The sequence below is a fragment of the Chiloscyllium punctatum genome, chromosome 1 (assembly GCF_047496795.1).
Source record: "Chiloscyllium punctatum isolate Juve2018m chromosome 1, sChiPun1.3, whole genome shotgun sequence".
Taxonomy (NCBI): domain Eukaryota; kingdom Metazoa; phylum Chordata; class Chondrichthyes; order Orectolobiformes; family Hemiscylliidae; genus Chiloscyllium; species Chiloscyllium punctatum.
Window position 1 is genome coordinate 35,555,086 of NC_092739.1, and position 16,654 is coordinate 35,571,739.

Sequence of the window (16,654 nt, forward strand, 5' to 3'; positions counted from 1 at the left end):
TCATCAAATGTATTATACTGAATTCGAGATATTGATGAACTCACTACGGGGTGACCAAGAATAATCTAACATCACATTCTGATACACATCAGCATTCAAAAGAAAACAAGCATGATTTAGTTTAGACAACATACTGCGTTTCAACAATCTTTCAGATTTCTGTATTAGCAAGATTAATTTTAAGTACATGCACTACCCACACAAGAAATGTCACTAACTAAGATATAAGATGGTGTCCATTGGGAAAAATCAAACCCACATTTGGTGATTAATTGGATGAACATCATTGTACAATCCACAAATATGGCCCAAATCTTTCAGTCACCATAGCTTAATCCTCTGCCCGTAACCCCACTTAGACCTTGCCTTCCTTTGCTGATCAAATTAAGTTCAAAAGAAGTTTTGAAAACAATTGGCTAGATATAACATGCACTGTTTTTGTGGGTAGGTACACAAAATGGGCTAGGTGACTTGCCCACCACGTTCCCACCCACCCTGAGCTAATCCCCAGACCACGAACAGTAGATAGCCTCTGAAGTAGTCAGCCCAGCCTCTCATTCATCAATTCTGCATTCTGCAGCCTTCCTAACTGAGTTTGACAATTTCAGATTATAAACACTGTCTCCAATTTTTTTCAGCTGGCAAATGATGGCAACTTTGACATTGACAGCTCCTCAAAACCTATCTTTTGTTTCTTGACTGGTCATATTACCATCTCCTTTTGTCTTGCAATATCATCCCTTTTGGCATTTAATTAGTCCTGCATTCCACTGTGTCATAGACCTTCCTTTTTACTATTTCACAAGATCACCGCATTCTTGTGATTTCCAACATGTATAGGCCGACTTGCTCAACTCGGCTTCATAACGCAATCCTTTCAAGGCAAGGAAAATTCTCTGAGCTGTCACTAGTACAAGTTGTTCTCATCTGCTGTTCTTTGATTTGAGGATGCCATCTACTGAGAAATGCAGGGTTTGTGTCGTGGATTATCAGGTGACTGAACAGGTTGACTCACAACTCACTGATCTTTGGGCAAATCAGTTAGGACTTCTCATAAGGTAGAGGGATCCCAAATGCAACATTTACTTATTTTCTCTGCTGCCACTCTGCCTAATCATTAAGGCTTTTGGACCAAAATATAAGTATGCCCCTTCTTAAATAGGGAGACCAAAACTGTTTGCAATGTTTCTTGTTTGGTCTCACCAATGCTCTGTACAGCTGTAACAAGACCTGAATGTTTTTATACTCCAGGCCCCTGCAATAAAGGCCAGCATCCCACTTAAAGATAACACACAAATGTAAGTTGTCATTCAAATCAGAGACTGGAGTGCAACAATTTCAAATTTGAACGCACCTCCTTTTTTTGATTTTCTAAAATCTTAATCTGTCTTTCAAAAGCTTCTTTTCCATCTGTGGATAGGCTTCTTTGGTTTTCGATTTCCATTCCAGTCACATTCTAGCAGGAAAGAAGGCAGAAGAATCTTGTCATTGTCTCATTGTTCGTGGTCCCTTCTAGTTTTGCACTTTATGGCACTCACACACAATATATGTTAAATGTTTTCAAGTCATAATTTAAATTGCTTTTTCATGTGTGCAACATTAAATACAAACTAGGTCACTTATTTAATTGAAGGCACCATTTCAACATTCCTTTATCAAATAAAACAAACATTCTGTGGTATTACAATCACAGGGTCCCTACTGTGTGGAAACAGGCCCTCAGGCCCAACAAGTTCACACTGACTTTCCAAACAGTATCCCACCCAAACCCATTCCCCTTTACTCTACATTTACCCCTGACTAATGCACCTAACCTACACATCCCTGAACACTATGGGCAATTTAGCATGGCCACTTCACCTAACCTACCCACAAACCAAAGATGTGAGGAAACCAGAGCACACCCACGTAGACACGGGGAGAATGTGCAAACTCCACACAGACAGTCGCCTGAGGCTGGAATCGAACCAGAGTCCCTGGCGCTCTGAGGCACCAGTGCTAACCACTGAGCCACCATGCCATCCCTGTATTATGCTAAGTTGCCATATTTTTTGGCTTCCATGTACTTTTATTCAATATTTTGTTCAGATCGCAGCAGAGGAAGTGAGTTGGAGCAAACACTGTGCCCAAAATAATACCAATCATCTGCTAATGTTAATTTAACTTATTCACATTTAAGCAGGCACGTGGATTTGCACTTAGCCAAATGCCTCAAAAACCATCAACAATTTCAGCATCTAAACACATAAAGACAAATATAATTACTATCTTAACACATCATTATTCTGTCCAGACTCATATCTGATTACATAAATTAATTACTCCCTGGCTCTGTTGTTTTCTCTTTTCCCTGTCAATACCTCCTCTTCAAAATGCTGAGCTTTGATATTTTCAGCCTATTTATGGCCTTATCTTTCGCCTTCTGTTTCTCAGTATGTTACTGTTTACAGGTCTACACTCCCTTGTTTGAATCTCATCAATCCAGTCACTGACCATCAACACATTAACCTTTCATTTTCTCCTTCAGATACAGACAGTGTTATCATGGCATCCTCTTGTTGACTAGTTGTAATAGAATTTTCTCACATTATTATATTCACCATATCTTTCTTAGCTGATCTGCATTGGTGTAACTTTGGTATTGAATACCTCATTCCCACCACGACCAACATCACCCCCAACCGTCCTCCCCACTCCCCTACCATGAGCTCACCTCTACCAGCCTCTACAACCTTGTTTACATTTATAACCCTCCCATACTCACTAATTTTCTGACTCAGCCTGTGAATTGTGCACACCCTGTTTTTCCAGCATCACTGACAGAAATTTTAGTCATTTAGGCCCAATACTTTAGAACAGTCACAATAAAGACACACATAATCTCTTAATGATCTTCTAGGGAACATTATCTGATTCCATCTAGGTAAATTCTGATTGTTCTTGTTAACCATATAATCCTTATTGTTTTTCTTCAAAAAATCTCACTAGAACTGCGCAGTAAGTACATGCAGACTTATAATTACTACTTTTTCCTAGCAAAGCAAAAAGGTTAATCCAATATTATTTTGATGCTATAGTCCTCTACGGGATGGACTTTTAGATTAAGGTGTTCAAACAGCAGCAGATAAAAGTGGTCATGCAGCTTTAAGACACTTTACTTCTTTACTATGAATTTACCCACCTTTATATAGTCTTTGCTTTTCATCCTCGGGAGCTGTAGGTTTATTTACTGTAGCTTTTGGGGCTTTTCAAAGTGAAGACAATGTCTGTGTATTTACAGTTCTGATACAGTGCACTGATACAAACATAGGTACACCTAGGCATTTAAATGATCCCAATGTCTTTATCATATTTCAAACCACACCGAATTATATAAAGGACATTTCAACATTCTTGATCAATGAGTCGATATGAAAGAGGTCAGGGCTTCCCATTATGATGCAAACTTATTGTGCCTTGCTCAAATGACTAAGGTATATTGTATACACAATCAAGATGACCTGGAAATTACAAATACCCGACAAACCTGCTCGCAGAAGTAGTTAAATTGGATTGCTGCACAATAGGGGAAGTGTTGAACTTTAACTCACATATATTAAAAGAAAAGGAAACAAACAGAAATATTTCCCTTCACAGATCCTGCCAAACCTACTAAGTTTCTCCAGCATTCCATCTGTTTGCATTATTTGGTTTTTATTTAAGTGAATAATAAAAAAGCCCCTTTCAATTTGATTCATTGCAGAATATAATCACCTCTGCTGGAGCTTGCATCAGTCCAGGTGAGTATTTAACATCCAAAAACAAAGAAGGAAGAAATTCCTTTTTGTGTTTGAGTAGAATAGCAAGAAACAGCATCTAATCTTATTTTTCTAAAATAAAGAGATTTTTTCCCAGAGGCAAAGTAGAGAGCAGAAGGAAGAACAGCTAAGCTAGATAACTGATGCCACAGATGAACTACAGTGGAGGTGTGAGGGTGGCACGTGACATAACTGGACAGCAAACCTCTGGCTACAAACAACAGCAGAAATATGGAACCATCCGATTTGTGATCAACAGCTCTGAGGGTTTATGAATAGTCAGGAAAACCAACACCAACTTGGGGCTGTTTTACTGATAACTGGCCCTTAATTACTCAAAACCAGCTCCGTGATATCTTTGTATGCATGACACCAGGCTCCTGAAACAATGCTCTATCTGAAACTCTATCATGGCGGGCCACTCCCAGGGGGACAGAGGAATTGCGTTAAGGATACTCCCAAAGCATCACCAAGGAGATCAAACATTCCTCCTCTGTCCCCACAACCTGTGGGAGTTCCTGACCTGTGACCAATTTGGACAGGGTCAGCAGATTACATTTGGGCCTCTCAGCCATCTCAGAATCCAATAATTAGAGTGGAAGCAAGTGATCAGGAGAGAGCGAGGACTGCAGATGCTGGAGATCAGAGTTGAAAAGTATGGCACTGGAAATGCACAACCGGTCAGGCAGCATCCGAGGAGCAGAAAGTCGATGTTTCAGGCATTAACTCTTCATCAGGAATGTGGCCATGGGGGAAAGGGGGCTGAGAGGTAAATAGGAGGGATGGTGGAGCTTTGGGGGGGGAGAAGGTAGCTGGGAATGCGATAGGTAGATGGAGGTGGGCTGTGATGGTGATAGGTCGGAGAGGAGGGTGGAGTGGACAGGTGGGAAGGAAGATGGACAGGTAGGACAGTTCAAGGGGGTGATGCTGAGTTGAAGGGTTGCATCTGGGATGAGGTGGGGGGACGGGAGATGAGAAACTGGTGAAATCAACATTGATGCCATGTGGTTAGAGGGTCCCAAGATGGAAAATGAGGCGTTCTTCTGCCAGGCATTGGGTGGTTTGGATTTGGCGGTGGAGGAGGCCCAGGACTTGCATGCTCTTGGTGGAGTGGGAGGAGGAATTGAAGTGGTTGGCCACAGAGTGGTGGGGTTGTTTACAGCGAGTGTCCTACAGATGTTCCCTGAAATGTTCTGAGAGCCGGCATCCTGTCTCCCCAATGTAGAGGAGACCACGTCAGGAGCAATGGGCACAGTAGACGAGGTGTTTGGATATGCAGGAAAGTCTCTGCCGGATGTGGAAGGATCCTTTGGGTCCTAGAACAGAGGTGAGGAGGGAGGTGTGGGCACAAGGGAAGGTGCTGGGAGTGGAAGGTGGGTTGGTGGGGGTGTGGACCTAATGAGGGAGTAACAGAGGGAGTGGTCTCTGTGGAATGCTGATAGGGGTGGGGAGGGAGATATATCTCTGGTGGTGGGGTTGATTGTAGGTGGCAGAATTGGAGGAGGATAATGCAATGTATCCAAAGATTAGTAGGGTGGAAGGTGCGGAGTGGGGAGTTCTATCCTTGCTGCAGTTGGAGGGGTGGGGTTCAAAGGCCAAGGTGCAAGAAGTGGAGGAGATGCACTAGAGGGCATTGTTGACTACATGGGAGGGGAAATTGCAGTCCTTGAAGTAGGAGGCCATCTGGGATGTCCTGGAAGCAAGTGATCCTCAATAAGGACGAACAGTCTAAGAAGCAGAATATAACTAGTAACCAGGGAGGCAACAGCTTGGTGGTATTAATCACTAAACAATTAATCCAGAAACTTGGCTAACATTCAAGGAGCCTGGGTCCAAATCCCAACATGGCACATGGTGGAATTTAATTTCAATAAATATCTGGAATTAAGAGTCTAATGATGGCCATCAATCCATTGTTGACTGTTGGAAATACCTATCTAGGTCACTCATGTCACTTTAGGTCATATTTTCCGATCCTTACCTGGTGTGGCCGAGATGTGACACCAGACCTACAACAATATAGCTCACTCCTAACTTTCCTCTGAGCAGTTAGGAATGGAAAATAAATGCTGGCCTAGCCAGTGATGCCCTCATCCCATGAATGATTTTTAAACAAGTGATTCCTTCTGCATCTTATATACATATTGGGGACAGTTCCATGTGGACACATAGCCTGAATAATATAAGTGTAGGTTGGTTGCTGTGAAATTGGAAGTTGAATCACACAGTACAGAAGAATCCCTTCAGTCCATCACATCTGTACCACCTAAAGCACAGTACCACCAACGCTAGTCCCATTATTAATGGGGAACCTCCGTCAGTGGAAGTTTCAAACTGAGAATCTGGTACAGAGGTCAGCATGGCAGTTTAGGGAGAGCCTGGTTGTCAAGTTATTAAAGTCCATAGCCAGAAAGTCCATTACATTACACCAATGTAATTAAAATGACTGTATTCATAAAAAATCAATACCAATGAATGGGCAAGCCGCATCTTGCAACACTCAGATATGATTAGTGAGGAAGTGATGAAGGTTTTCAATGATCTCATTTTTCACCATTTATCCCATTTATTTTTTCCTTAGAAAGATTATTCAATGTCTTATTGTTCATCATGAGGCACACTGAAGCTACTTTATCACTTCACGAGATGTGGGCGTCACTGTCAACGATAGCATTTACTGCCCAGCCCTCAATGTCCTTCAGTAGGAGTTGCTGAGCCTCCTTGTTGAACTGCTGCAGGCGGTGTATGAGGTGGCATAGTGGTTAGCACTGGTGCCTCACAGCACCATGGACCTAGGGTTTGATTCCCTTGGGCCACTGCCTGTGTGGAGAGTGTACATTCTCCCCATGTCTGCGTGGGTTCCTTCCAGGGTGTTGGTTTCCTCCCAAAGTCCAAAGATGTGCAGGTTAGATGGATTGGCCATGGGAAATGCAGGGTTACACGGATGGGGCGAGTCTGGGTGGGATACCCTTTGGAGAGTCAGTGTGGACTTAATGGGCCAAATGGCTTGCTTCCATGTGATCTAGGGAGATCCACAGCACCCTGAGGAAGAGGGTTCCAGGATTTTGATCCAGGGACAGACCTACAACATAGTTTCAAGTTAGCATGGTCTGTGGCTTGAAGGGGAACTTGTAAATGGGGTGTTCTCATAATACTGTATTTCTCAAGCCCTCGTTTCCCTTTCACCTCAGAGAAACATAATCAACCGTAACATTTTTAAGACTTTGTGTGTAAATTAATGTCACAAACGGACTTAAGTGACAGGTAATAGGATTTGAGCGCTGTAGCCACAGTACAGTGTACAAGTGTTCAAAGGCAAACGCATCTCCCCCAGGAATAGCTCTCCTTCTCGAAATTAGCGACAAAATTAACTTTTTACAAACAAATAGATTGCAAACTCTGCTGGAACAGGAGAGAATAGTGTACCATGTTCACGTTCATTAGTATCTCGTGTAATTTTAGTGCAGAGGGACGTATCAAATGTACATTGAAAACAAATTAATATTTTTTTTTAAATTACCAATTTGTCCCAGATTTCTATTGGTACATTCTGCAATTTAATTTTTTAAATCTAGTTTAACGCTCGAAGTGGATACAACTATAAAGAAATCCGTGCCTCAAACAAATCCTTTACTTTAAAAATTCCCACCAATTTTACGTTTTAACCAGGCAGTCCCGACTGAAACATATACCGGACACTAACATTGGCATTTCTGTATTCACGGTATCACCGCCGTTAGTTTCCATTTGTATTTACCCCTTATGATGTGAAAGGTGAGTAAAGATAAATGGCTATTTTCCTCTAAGCATTAGTTAACCACCTTCTTAGGTCCCACCTCTCCTCCTGCTCTTGGTCAGACCTAGACTCCACAGCAGTCTCTGCCTTTCAGATCAAAATCTGAACCCCCACTAGGAAGGAGCATGCTTGAACTGAAATAAAAAAACTACCCCCTCTCTATCTCTGAACCCTTACGTCCTGTTTGTAAACACAGACACTCTAGGCTTACATCTCGCTCACTTACCGCAATCCCTACAGCTTGGGGTATTTTTCTTTTCTCTCTTAAGTGCACCAGCCGTTGAAAGTCGAAGGAGTACCGTTTTCCCCGTGCAGCTGTTTAAACAGATAGTTAGCAGCCAGTTTCACACATGGCAGTGCAACTAGCACAGCGCTGAGGCGAATAACCTGCACCACTTCAAACCGTGGAGCGGCGCAGCTTTCACTCAATTGTTTTTTGATAAAATAGCCTTGCAGCTAACCAAAACATTCCCATTCAACAGATGCTAATATACCGAGAGGAGCCTTACCTGCACGTCATTTCATTGGAAGGTACACAAAAATAAAGCTCTCTCAGTTTTTTGCTTATTTAAAAACATTCAGCTCCAACACGGTTGACGATAATTAACTGCCGCATCCTCTCACTAATAAATCTGCAGGTATTGGGGGTTTTGATGCTGCCCTCTAATGGAGCTTTGCATCTGGATTTGTTTTGACAATAACAGTGTGAATCTGACTGAAACAAGGACAGCACGGTATTGAGGACTTGTTCCTTGTGAATGTACTCAGACCACAGCAAGATCGCCTCGCACCTGCAAACTGTTTTGGCTTTAGTCTTGTGTTTGGAATTCGGGTTTTATTCTTAAGCGTTTGCAGTCAGTAGTCTTCCAGAAGACACTTCGAAACTTGCACAGGGAGTTTCACCCGCTAGGATTTCAAGAACTTAAGATATTTTCACTCGTGGTATTGGGAAATAGGTTGGGCCGTCCTATAATTTCTGTTCTGAGAGCCCTCCAGCAGCGAATCTTCCAAAGGCAGGAGATTTATATAAAAAAACAAATTGGCCCCTTTTAGTCCCAGTTTTATTTTAATCAGACTTTGGTTCCGAACTCAGCCCAAAAAGTAGTTAAAATTGTAGCTGTTGTTTACATTATGTTTTCTAAGCTTTTTCAACATTTACTTCCCTCCCGCATATAAAATAAAAATTCTTAATTGCAGTTCAACTTTCTAAGCGGCTCACAAGAAATGATGGAAAAATATACTGGTGCTCTGCTGATGAGCCACTAGCTGATATCTGTCGTAAAATAGGAACCGTGTATCAGAAAAAAACTTCCAAAAACACTGCTTCTAATAGTCATCAAACAAAACCTTTGCACCTCAGAACCATGATGACAACAGGAAGTTCTTGCTGTGACGGAAGATTTGCTGCAGGTTTTTTTTGGGGGGGGTTTCAATTTCCAACTAATTAATTTATTGCAGCACATTCTGTTTAGAAACAGCAGGAAATAAATTAACAAGTCTCCTATATTTTTTCAGATATTTTAAAAGCCAACGGAAGACATTTTATTGTATGAGTCATGTAAACATCCTCACCTTTATCTGACGGTTAGGACATGTTTCATTTGGCACAGGTTAGAACTGCTTCACCCTTTATTTATTTTGTATGTATACAGTGTAGCAGCTGCACTGAGGCATACAAGTGACCAAAGGTAGGGTCTAAATTAATACTGCCTCCTGAAGTTTTGCTAGAAAATGTTAATGCACAAAGGTATGATTTTTTTAGTCACAAGTTATGATTATCAGGACTCTTCTGTCAAGTTCTAACATCAGGAGTTTTTTTTTAAAAGGAAAGCTTGGTAAACCACAGCCTCAGGTTAACACTCGAGAGATGTGGGTTCAAATCCAAACACAGCAGATGGAGAAATTTGAATTTCAATTTAAAAAGCTGGCAAAATGCCAACCGCCTGACTATTCCTGGTTGTCATAAAAACCTGTCTGGTTCACTAATATTCTTTAATAATGGAAATCTGCTCTCCTTACGTGGTCCTGCCTATATGTGACTCCAGAACCTGTTCTTCAGGCAATTAGTGATGGGCAAAACAATGTTGGCCAAGCCAGCAATGCCCACCTCTGTCGGACAAATAAAACAAACAAGTAGTGCTGGCAGTAATTGGCCAAATGTGAAAGCGCTGTGGAGATTTGAGGCAATAGAGTCATAGAGCACAGAAACAGACCCTTCAAAACAACTTGACCACACCGACCATGTTCCCAAACTAACCTAGTCCCACCTCCCTGTGTTTGCCCCATATCCCTCCAACCCTTTCCTATTCACGAACCTATCCAAATGTCTGTTAATCATTGTGACTGTACCCACATCCACCACTTTCTCTGACAGTTCATTCCACATATGAACCACATACTCTATGTAAAAAAGCTGCTCCTCTTGTCCTTTTTAAATCTTTTTCCTTTCATCTTAAAAATATTCCCCCGAGTTTTGAACTTCCCCACCCAAAGGAAAAGACACAATCTATGCCTGTCATGATTTTTTTATAAACCCTAATAAGGTCATCCCCCAACCTCCCATGCTCCAGTGAAAAATGTCCCAGCCTTTCCAGTCTATTTTTATATCTCAATCCCTCCATTCCCAGCAACATCCTGGTAAATCTTTTCTGAACCCTCCCAAGTTTAGTAATATCCTTCCCATAACAGGGCAGCCAGAACTGCACGCAGTATTCCAGAAGAGGCCTCACCAGCATCCTGATGTGCCAACTCCTGTATTCAAAGATCTGTGCAGTGAAGGCAAGTGGACTAAATGCCTTCTTAATCACCCTGTCTACCTGTGACGCAGATTTCAAAGAATTGTTTACCTGAACCCCGAGGTCTCTCTGTTTTACAACATACCCAGGACCCTACTATTAACTGTGTAAGTCCAGTACTTGTTTGTTTTACCAAAACACAACACCTCACATTTATCCAAATTATAACTCCATCGGTCACTCCACAATCCACTGACCCAATTGATCAAGATCTCTTTGTTTTAAGTTGTTTTTGGGGAGGGGGTAGGATAAGGAGGAATTTGAGGCATGTGCCAATCTCTATTAATCTTAATGTTACCCTTACTTACTGTCTGACTCAACAACCTGAACAAATATTCCACAAGTGAAAAGTTGTTTAATTGGATTACTTTTAAGTTAAATTAATTAATCAAATCTGGAATTAAAAAACTAGCATCAGTAATGATAATCATAAAGTTATCTGATTGTCATTGAATCTATCAGGTTCACTAATCTGCCTTATGGTTAGATTACTTACAGTGTAGAAACAGGCCCTTCAGCCCAACAAGTTCCACACCGACCCTCCAAAGAGAAACCCACCCAGACCCATTCCCCTACACCTAACATTATGGGCAATTTAGCTTGGCCACTTCACCTAACCTGCACATTTTTTGGACTGTGGGAGGAAACCTACACAAACACAGGGAGAATGTGCAAACACCACACAGACAGTTACCTGAGGTAGGAATTGAATCCAGGTCTCTGGCACTGTGAGGCAGCAGTGCTAACCACTGTGCTACTGTGCTGCCCTAATTGCTGGGGATTCCATATCCCCACCAATATGGACGACTGTTAACTCCCCTTCAACATGGCCTCATGTATTACTCACCTTCATCGAAACTGCAATGAAAAATGTGAATGTGAAAATAATTGGATTGATTATGACAGCATCAACTTAGACATGGAATGTGGACAGGACGTACCTTGTCCAGTCAACTCTGTGAATTCCTCTTTACAAACACATACTGGTGTACAAATAGGGAAATGTTTCACACAGGGAGAAAGTGAGGACTGCAGATGCTGGAGATCAGAGATAAGAGAGCGGTGCTGGAAAAGCGCAGCTGGTTCAGCAGCATCTGAGGAGCAGGAGAATCGATGTTTCGAGCATAAGCTCTTCATCAGGAATGACGCTTGTGGGCCAAAGGGGCTGAGAGATAAATAGGAGGGGGGTGGGGATGTGGGGGAAATAGCTGGGAATGTAATAGGGAGGTAAAGGTGGGGAGAAGGTGATAGGTTGGAGAGGAGGGTGGAGTGGATAGGTGGGAAGGAAGATGGACAGGTAGAAACACAGCCTGACATAGCCATGCTTGGGGCAGAAACAGAAATCACAGGCCACGGTGCTATTTCTGGCCCTCAATCTCACCCAAGGTTAACGACCTAAGCACAGCTGGTCCCTTAGCAGAGCTGTAAGCCATGATGCAATACCGTGGGCGGCACGGTAGCACAGTGGTTAGCACTGCTGCCTCACAGCGCCAGAGACCCGGGTTCAATTCCCGCCTCAGGTGACTGACTGTGTGGAGTTTGCACATTCTCCCCATGTCTGTGTGGGTTTCCTCCGGGTGCTCCGGTTTCCTCCCACAGTCACAAAGATGTGCAGGTCAGGTGAATTGGCCATGCTAAATTGCCCATAGTGTTAAGTAAGAGGTAGATGTAGGGGTATAGGTGGGTTGCGCTTCGGCGGGGTGGTGTGGACTTGTTTGGCTGAAGGGCCTGTTTCCACACTGTAAGTAATCTAATCTAAAAAAAACCTGAGCCCACATCAAGAGATCACTTTCAGTGAACAATCCCAGATGCCTCCAAACCTATCCCAATGGTCGGCTGTTCCAGTAGAGGTGGTGACACAATGCTATACAGTTAGGAGAGAGTTGTTCCATAAATCCTTAACATTAATTCTGAACCCCCCTGTGGCAAAAGCTCAAAAATGGGGAAAGAAGCCTCCTATGGATTACCAATGCTAATCCTCCTCCAACTTCTCTTTCATCCTTTTGAACATCCTTTTGAAGAAAAGGGTGGCAAGGACAGAGAATGCGCTGTGAGTGGGAGTCTTCAGTTCCCAATCACCAAGAATACTTGGTATCACCGCTACTAACCAAGCTTGCCAAGCCTGGCAGGGTTTAACTCCACACGAGTCTGCCACAAGTGCTGAGAGAACCAAAAAAAGGATGGCCTCATCCTCACCAAGCTATTAGGTGGAGATGCATCTGTTCCTGATGGTTTTGGTGGTATGACTGCTGCACAGTTCTCGTGCAGATGTCGTCCTGTCATCACATTAAGGCTACCCTCCACTGAATGATGTGACATTCCCAACGTGTTAAATAGGATAGATCCAGAACAGACCCACTTGCTCCAAAATGGCCAGCCGTGAGGCATTGCTATGAATCTGCAACATCACAGCCCAACATATCCCCCATTCTACCATTACCATGAAGCATAAAGATGCATCAAGCATGGTTTAATGAAGTGTGCAGGAGGGCTTGTCCCGAGCAGTAGCAGGCATGTTGTGGTTTTGTTCGCCGAGCTGGGAATTTGTGTTGCAAACGTTTCGTCCCCTGTCTTAGTGACATCCTCAGTGCTTGGGAGCCCCCTGTGAAGCGCTTCTGTGCTCTTACCTCCGGCATTTATAGTGGCCTGTCTCTGCTGCTTCCGGTTGTCAGTTCGAGCTGTCCACTGTAGTGGCTGGTATAATGGGTCCTGATCGATGTGTTTGTTTATAGGGTCTGTGGATGAGTGCCATGCCTCTAGGAATTCCCTGGCTGTTCTCTGTTTGGCTTGCCCTATAATAGTAGTGTTGTCCCAGTCGAATTCATGTTGCTTGTCATCTGTGTGAGTGGCTACTAAGGATAGCTGGTCATGTCGTTTCGTGGCTAGTTGGTGTTCATGGATACGGATTATTAGCTGTCTTCCTGTTTGTCCTATGTAGTGTTTTGTGCAGTCCTTGCATGGGAGTTTGTACACTACATTGGTTTTGCTCATGTTGGGTATCGGGTCCTTCGTTCTGGTGAGTTGTTGTCTGAGAGTGGCTGTTGGTTTGTGTGCTGTTATGAGTCCTAGTGGTCGCAGTAGTCTGGCTGTCAGTTTGGAATTGCTCCTGATGTATGGTAGTGTGGCTAGTCCTTTGGGTTGCGGCATGTCCTCATTCCGTTGTCTTTCCCTTAGGCATCTGTTGATGAAATTGTGAGGGTATCCGTTTTTGGCAAATACATTGTATAGGTGTTCCTCTTTCTCTTTTTGCAGTTCTGGTGTGCTGCAGTGTGTTGTGGCCCTTTTGAATAGTGTCTTGATGCAACTTCGTTTGTGTGTGTTGGGGTGGTTGCTTTCATAGTTTAGGACTTGGTCTGTGTGTGTGGCTTTCCTGTAAACCTTTGTGGTGAATTCTCCATTCGGTGTTCTCTGTACCATCACGTCTAGGAATAGGAGTTGGTTGTCCTTTTCTTCCTCTCTAGTGAATCGGATTCCTGTGAGTGTAGCGTTGATGATCTGGTATGTGTTCTCTATTTCTGTGTTTTTAATGATTACAAAGGTGTCATCCACATATCTGACCCAGAGTTTGGGTTGAATTTGCGGTAAGACTGTTTGTTCTAACTTTTGCATTACTGCTTCTGCTATGAGTCCAGAGATCGGTGAGCCCATGGGTGTTCCGTTGATTTGTTCGTATATCTGGTTGTTGAATGTGAAGTGTGTTGTGAGGCACAAGTCCAGTAGTTTAAGTATGCCGTCTTTGTTGATAGGCAGGCATACCTGAAATTGGAGTACCAGCCTGGTGGAGCAATAACGCAGACTACTTGTAAACCAAACAAGAAATACTTTGCATCAAGTATATGACACTTTGATCCTTTACTATAAATTCTGGGTCCTATGATCCTGCCCCACTAGCTACCTGATGAAGGAGCAGTGCTCTGAAAGCTTGTACTTCCAAATAAACATGTTGGACTATAACCTGGTGTTATGTGATTTTAAACAAGGAATGCCACATGCTATACTCAGAACTAACCAATTCCACAATCCGGAGGTCAGATTAAAACCCTGCGGTTCTGCCACATCTAGTCATGATGATTTGTTGACAATCAAACAACCACTAGGAGGAGGACATTTTGTGAATCTCCCCATTCTCAGTGATGGGAGAGCCCCACATCACAGTTCAAAAGATATGGCTAACATGTTTGCAATCATCTTCTGCCAATTCAATTTCCTTTACAGTATTGATGGTGCTGAGCACAGCAAAAACTATGGTCTCTGGTAAATGCTGACAGTATCACTATGACATGCTCAAGAACTATCTTCTGCATTATCCAGGACAGCTATGAGACTGGGATCTAACCAGCTAAGTGTGAAATTGCCCAAATAGGTTTAGTCCCCAAAAACTAGGTCAATTCAATCCAACCAATTACCACCCCTGCAGGTGATGGATGATGTTGTCAACAGTGCAGTTACTCACCAATAATTGACTCGGTTTGAGTTCCACCAGCATTCAGACCACAAACAGCCTTGATACAAGTGAAGATGGACAAAAAGAGCTGAATTTCAGAGGCAATATGAAAGTGACTGCCCTTGATATCAAGGCAGCATTTGAGCAAATACAACAGCGAATAAACCCAATAGTTCAGCTGACCCTTTCTTTACTGTAAATTGTTGTTGCTTCAGACATCTTTGTTTTCACAAATTGAGGCTAAGCTCTGTGAGTATTAAATATGAACATTTGTTTTATCACATCTGCTGTTTGTATGAATTGTAGAATGACTGATCTGACAGAGTACCTTACCATTACTTGAAATGTCAGGAAAGGTATATGGTTATATTTTACACAGCTATGGAAAGACAATTTCCTCTAGTACAGGCTGCTTGCAGATTATCCTGGAGCAGATTGGCACAGCTTCACTAGAAAACTGAACACAATAAGTCTTAAAATGAAAGCAAAGTGCCGAGAATGCTGGAATCGGAAATCAAAGCAGAAAGCACTTGAGTAACTCAGCAGTTCTGCCATCTTTTTATGGAGTGAGAAACAGAGTCAGTGTTTTGAGTCCAATGTGACTCTTTGGATCTGAGTTTCTCCCACATTTTATGTTTATGTGAAACAATAAGTCTTTGATCTGCCCAGATAGGAATTTTGTGGTCAAACCCAGACCTGGAAAGTGATGGGTCCAAACCTTAGAGAGGGATTTGACGCCAAAACAACAAGATAATTAGTTGCTCTGGAACTCATTAAACTCTCCAGTGAGCTCTGATAAGGCTCTCGGACTAAGTTTTCCCACTTCCATGATTTCTCAAGGAGGCTGTGATAGATCACACATGCTTGATCTGTCAAAGGAAGGAACTCTGGTTAAAGGGATTGCAGTAGAAGTCAGAATAGTTGGACTGGACAGGGCTTCTTATAGCTGCAGACACCCAAGAAATGGAGAAGGGGCCAGAAAAGGCTGCTCTCTTTGTCCCTCACTCAGACCTGGCAGGTCTACTATGGAATCTAAGGGACTACAGCAATGTATGACTTTTCCAGAGTGAGAAGGAAGAGGACAGTGTCTCATACCAAACAAAAACAGAACTTGCTGGAGAAATTGAATAGGTCTGGCAATATCTGCAGAGAGAAAGCAGAGTTAATGTTATGAGTCCAGTGATCCCGGTGAGAATGGTAAATCTCCTTGCCAAAAGGAATTAATGAACCAGATAGGTATTCAGCATAATTAATAATGGTCACTTGGTCACCACTGGACTACCTTTCTAGTTCAGATTTTTTTTTAAAAAGTTCAAATTTCCCGATCTACCATAGTGGGATTCAAACCTACATTGTAAATCTGAGATTCTGGATTACTTACCCAGTCACATTACTGTTACACCATGCCCTCCCCTCAAAGGGAGACATGACATTTGTCACAACAATAATCTGCAGTGAACGCCTCCCTCAGCCTTCTGGAACACCAGTCCCCTCTAGAGAAATGATCCTCTGTGAATCTGGTTGCTAGGGTCATGCGTCCTTGGAGCTCAATCTCGGTGTCTATCTGCATGGATGAGTTGGACTGAAGGATCTATTTCCATGTTGTGTGACTCTCTGACTCTGTGCTCTATCCTGTGGAGCAGTACATGCCTGAGGAGAAGGCAGCTGGTACTGGTTTTGCTCCAATGGTTCCTTCTGGGAATGCTTCTATCAGTGCTGCTGCTTCATTTGCTCCTTAGACAGGTTAGAGCTGCCCCTGTATCATAGCTGACAGCAGGAAAGTGTGGTGGAATGTGATGAAGTGCAATACAGATTAAGTAAT

General features: G+C 42.8%; 1 protein-coding gene across 4 annotated transcripts in view; it reads right to left on the bottom strand.

Annotated features, from left to right (window-relative positions):
- Positions 1-16,654, bottom strand: part of LOC140492065 (TNFAIP3-interacting protein 1-like) — a 69,259-nt gene that overhangs the window by 27,009 nt on the left and 25,596 nt on the right. For 2 of the 4 annotated variants that reach the window (XM_072590773.1, XM_072590867.1), the window contains exon 3: positions 1,355-1,456. In XM_072590773.1, the coding sequence (XP_072446874.1) occupies positions 1,355-1,456 (102 nt within the window). Of the gene's footprint in view, positions 1-1,354; positions 1,457-7,819; positions 7,927-8,102; positions 8,484-16,654 lie in introns of those variants that run through there. The other 2 variants (XM_072590957.1, XM_072591043.1) reach the window with 2 other exon arrangements.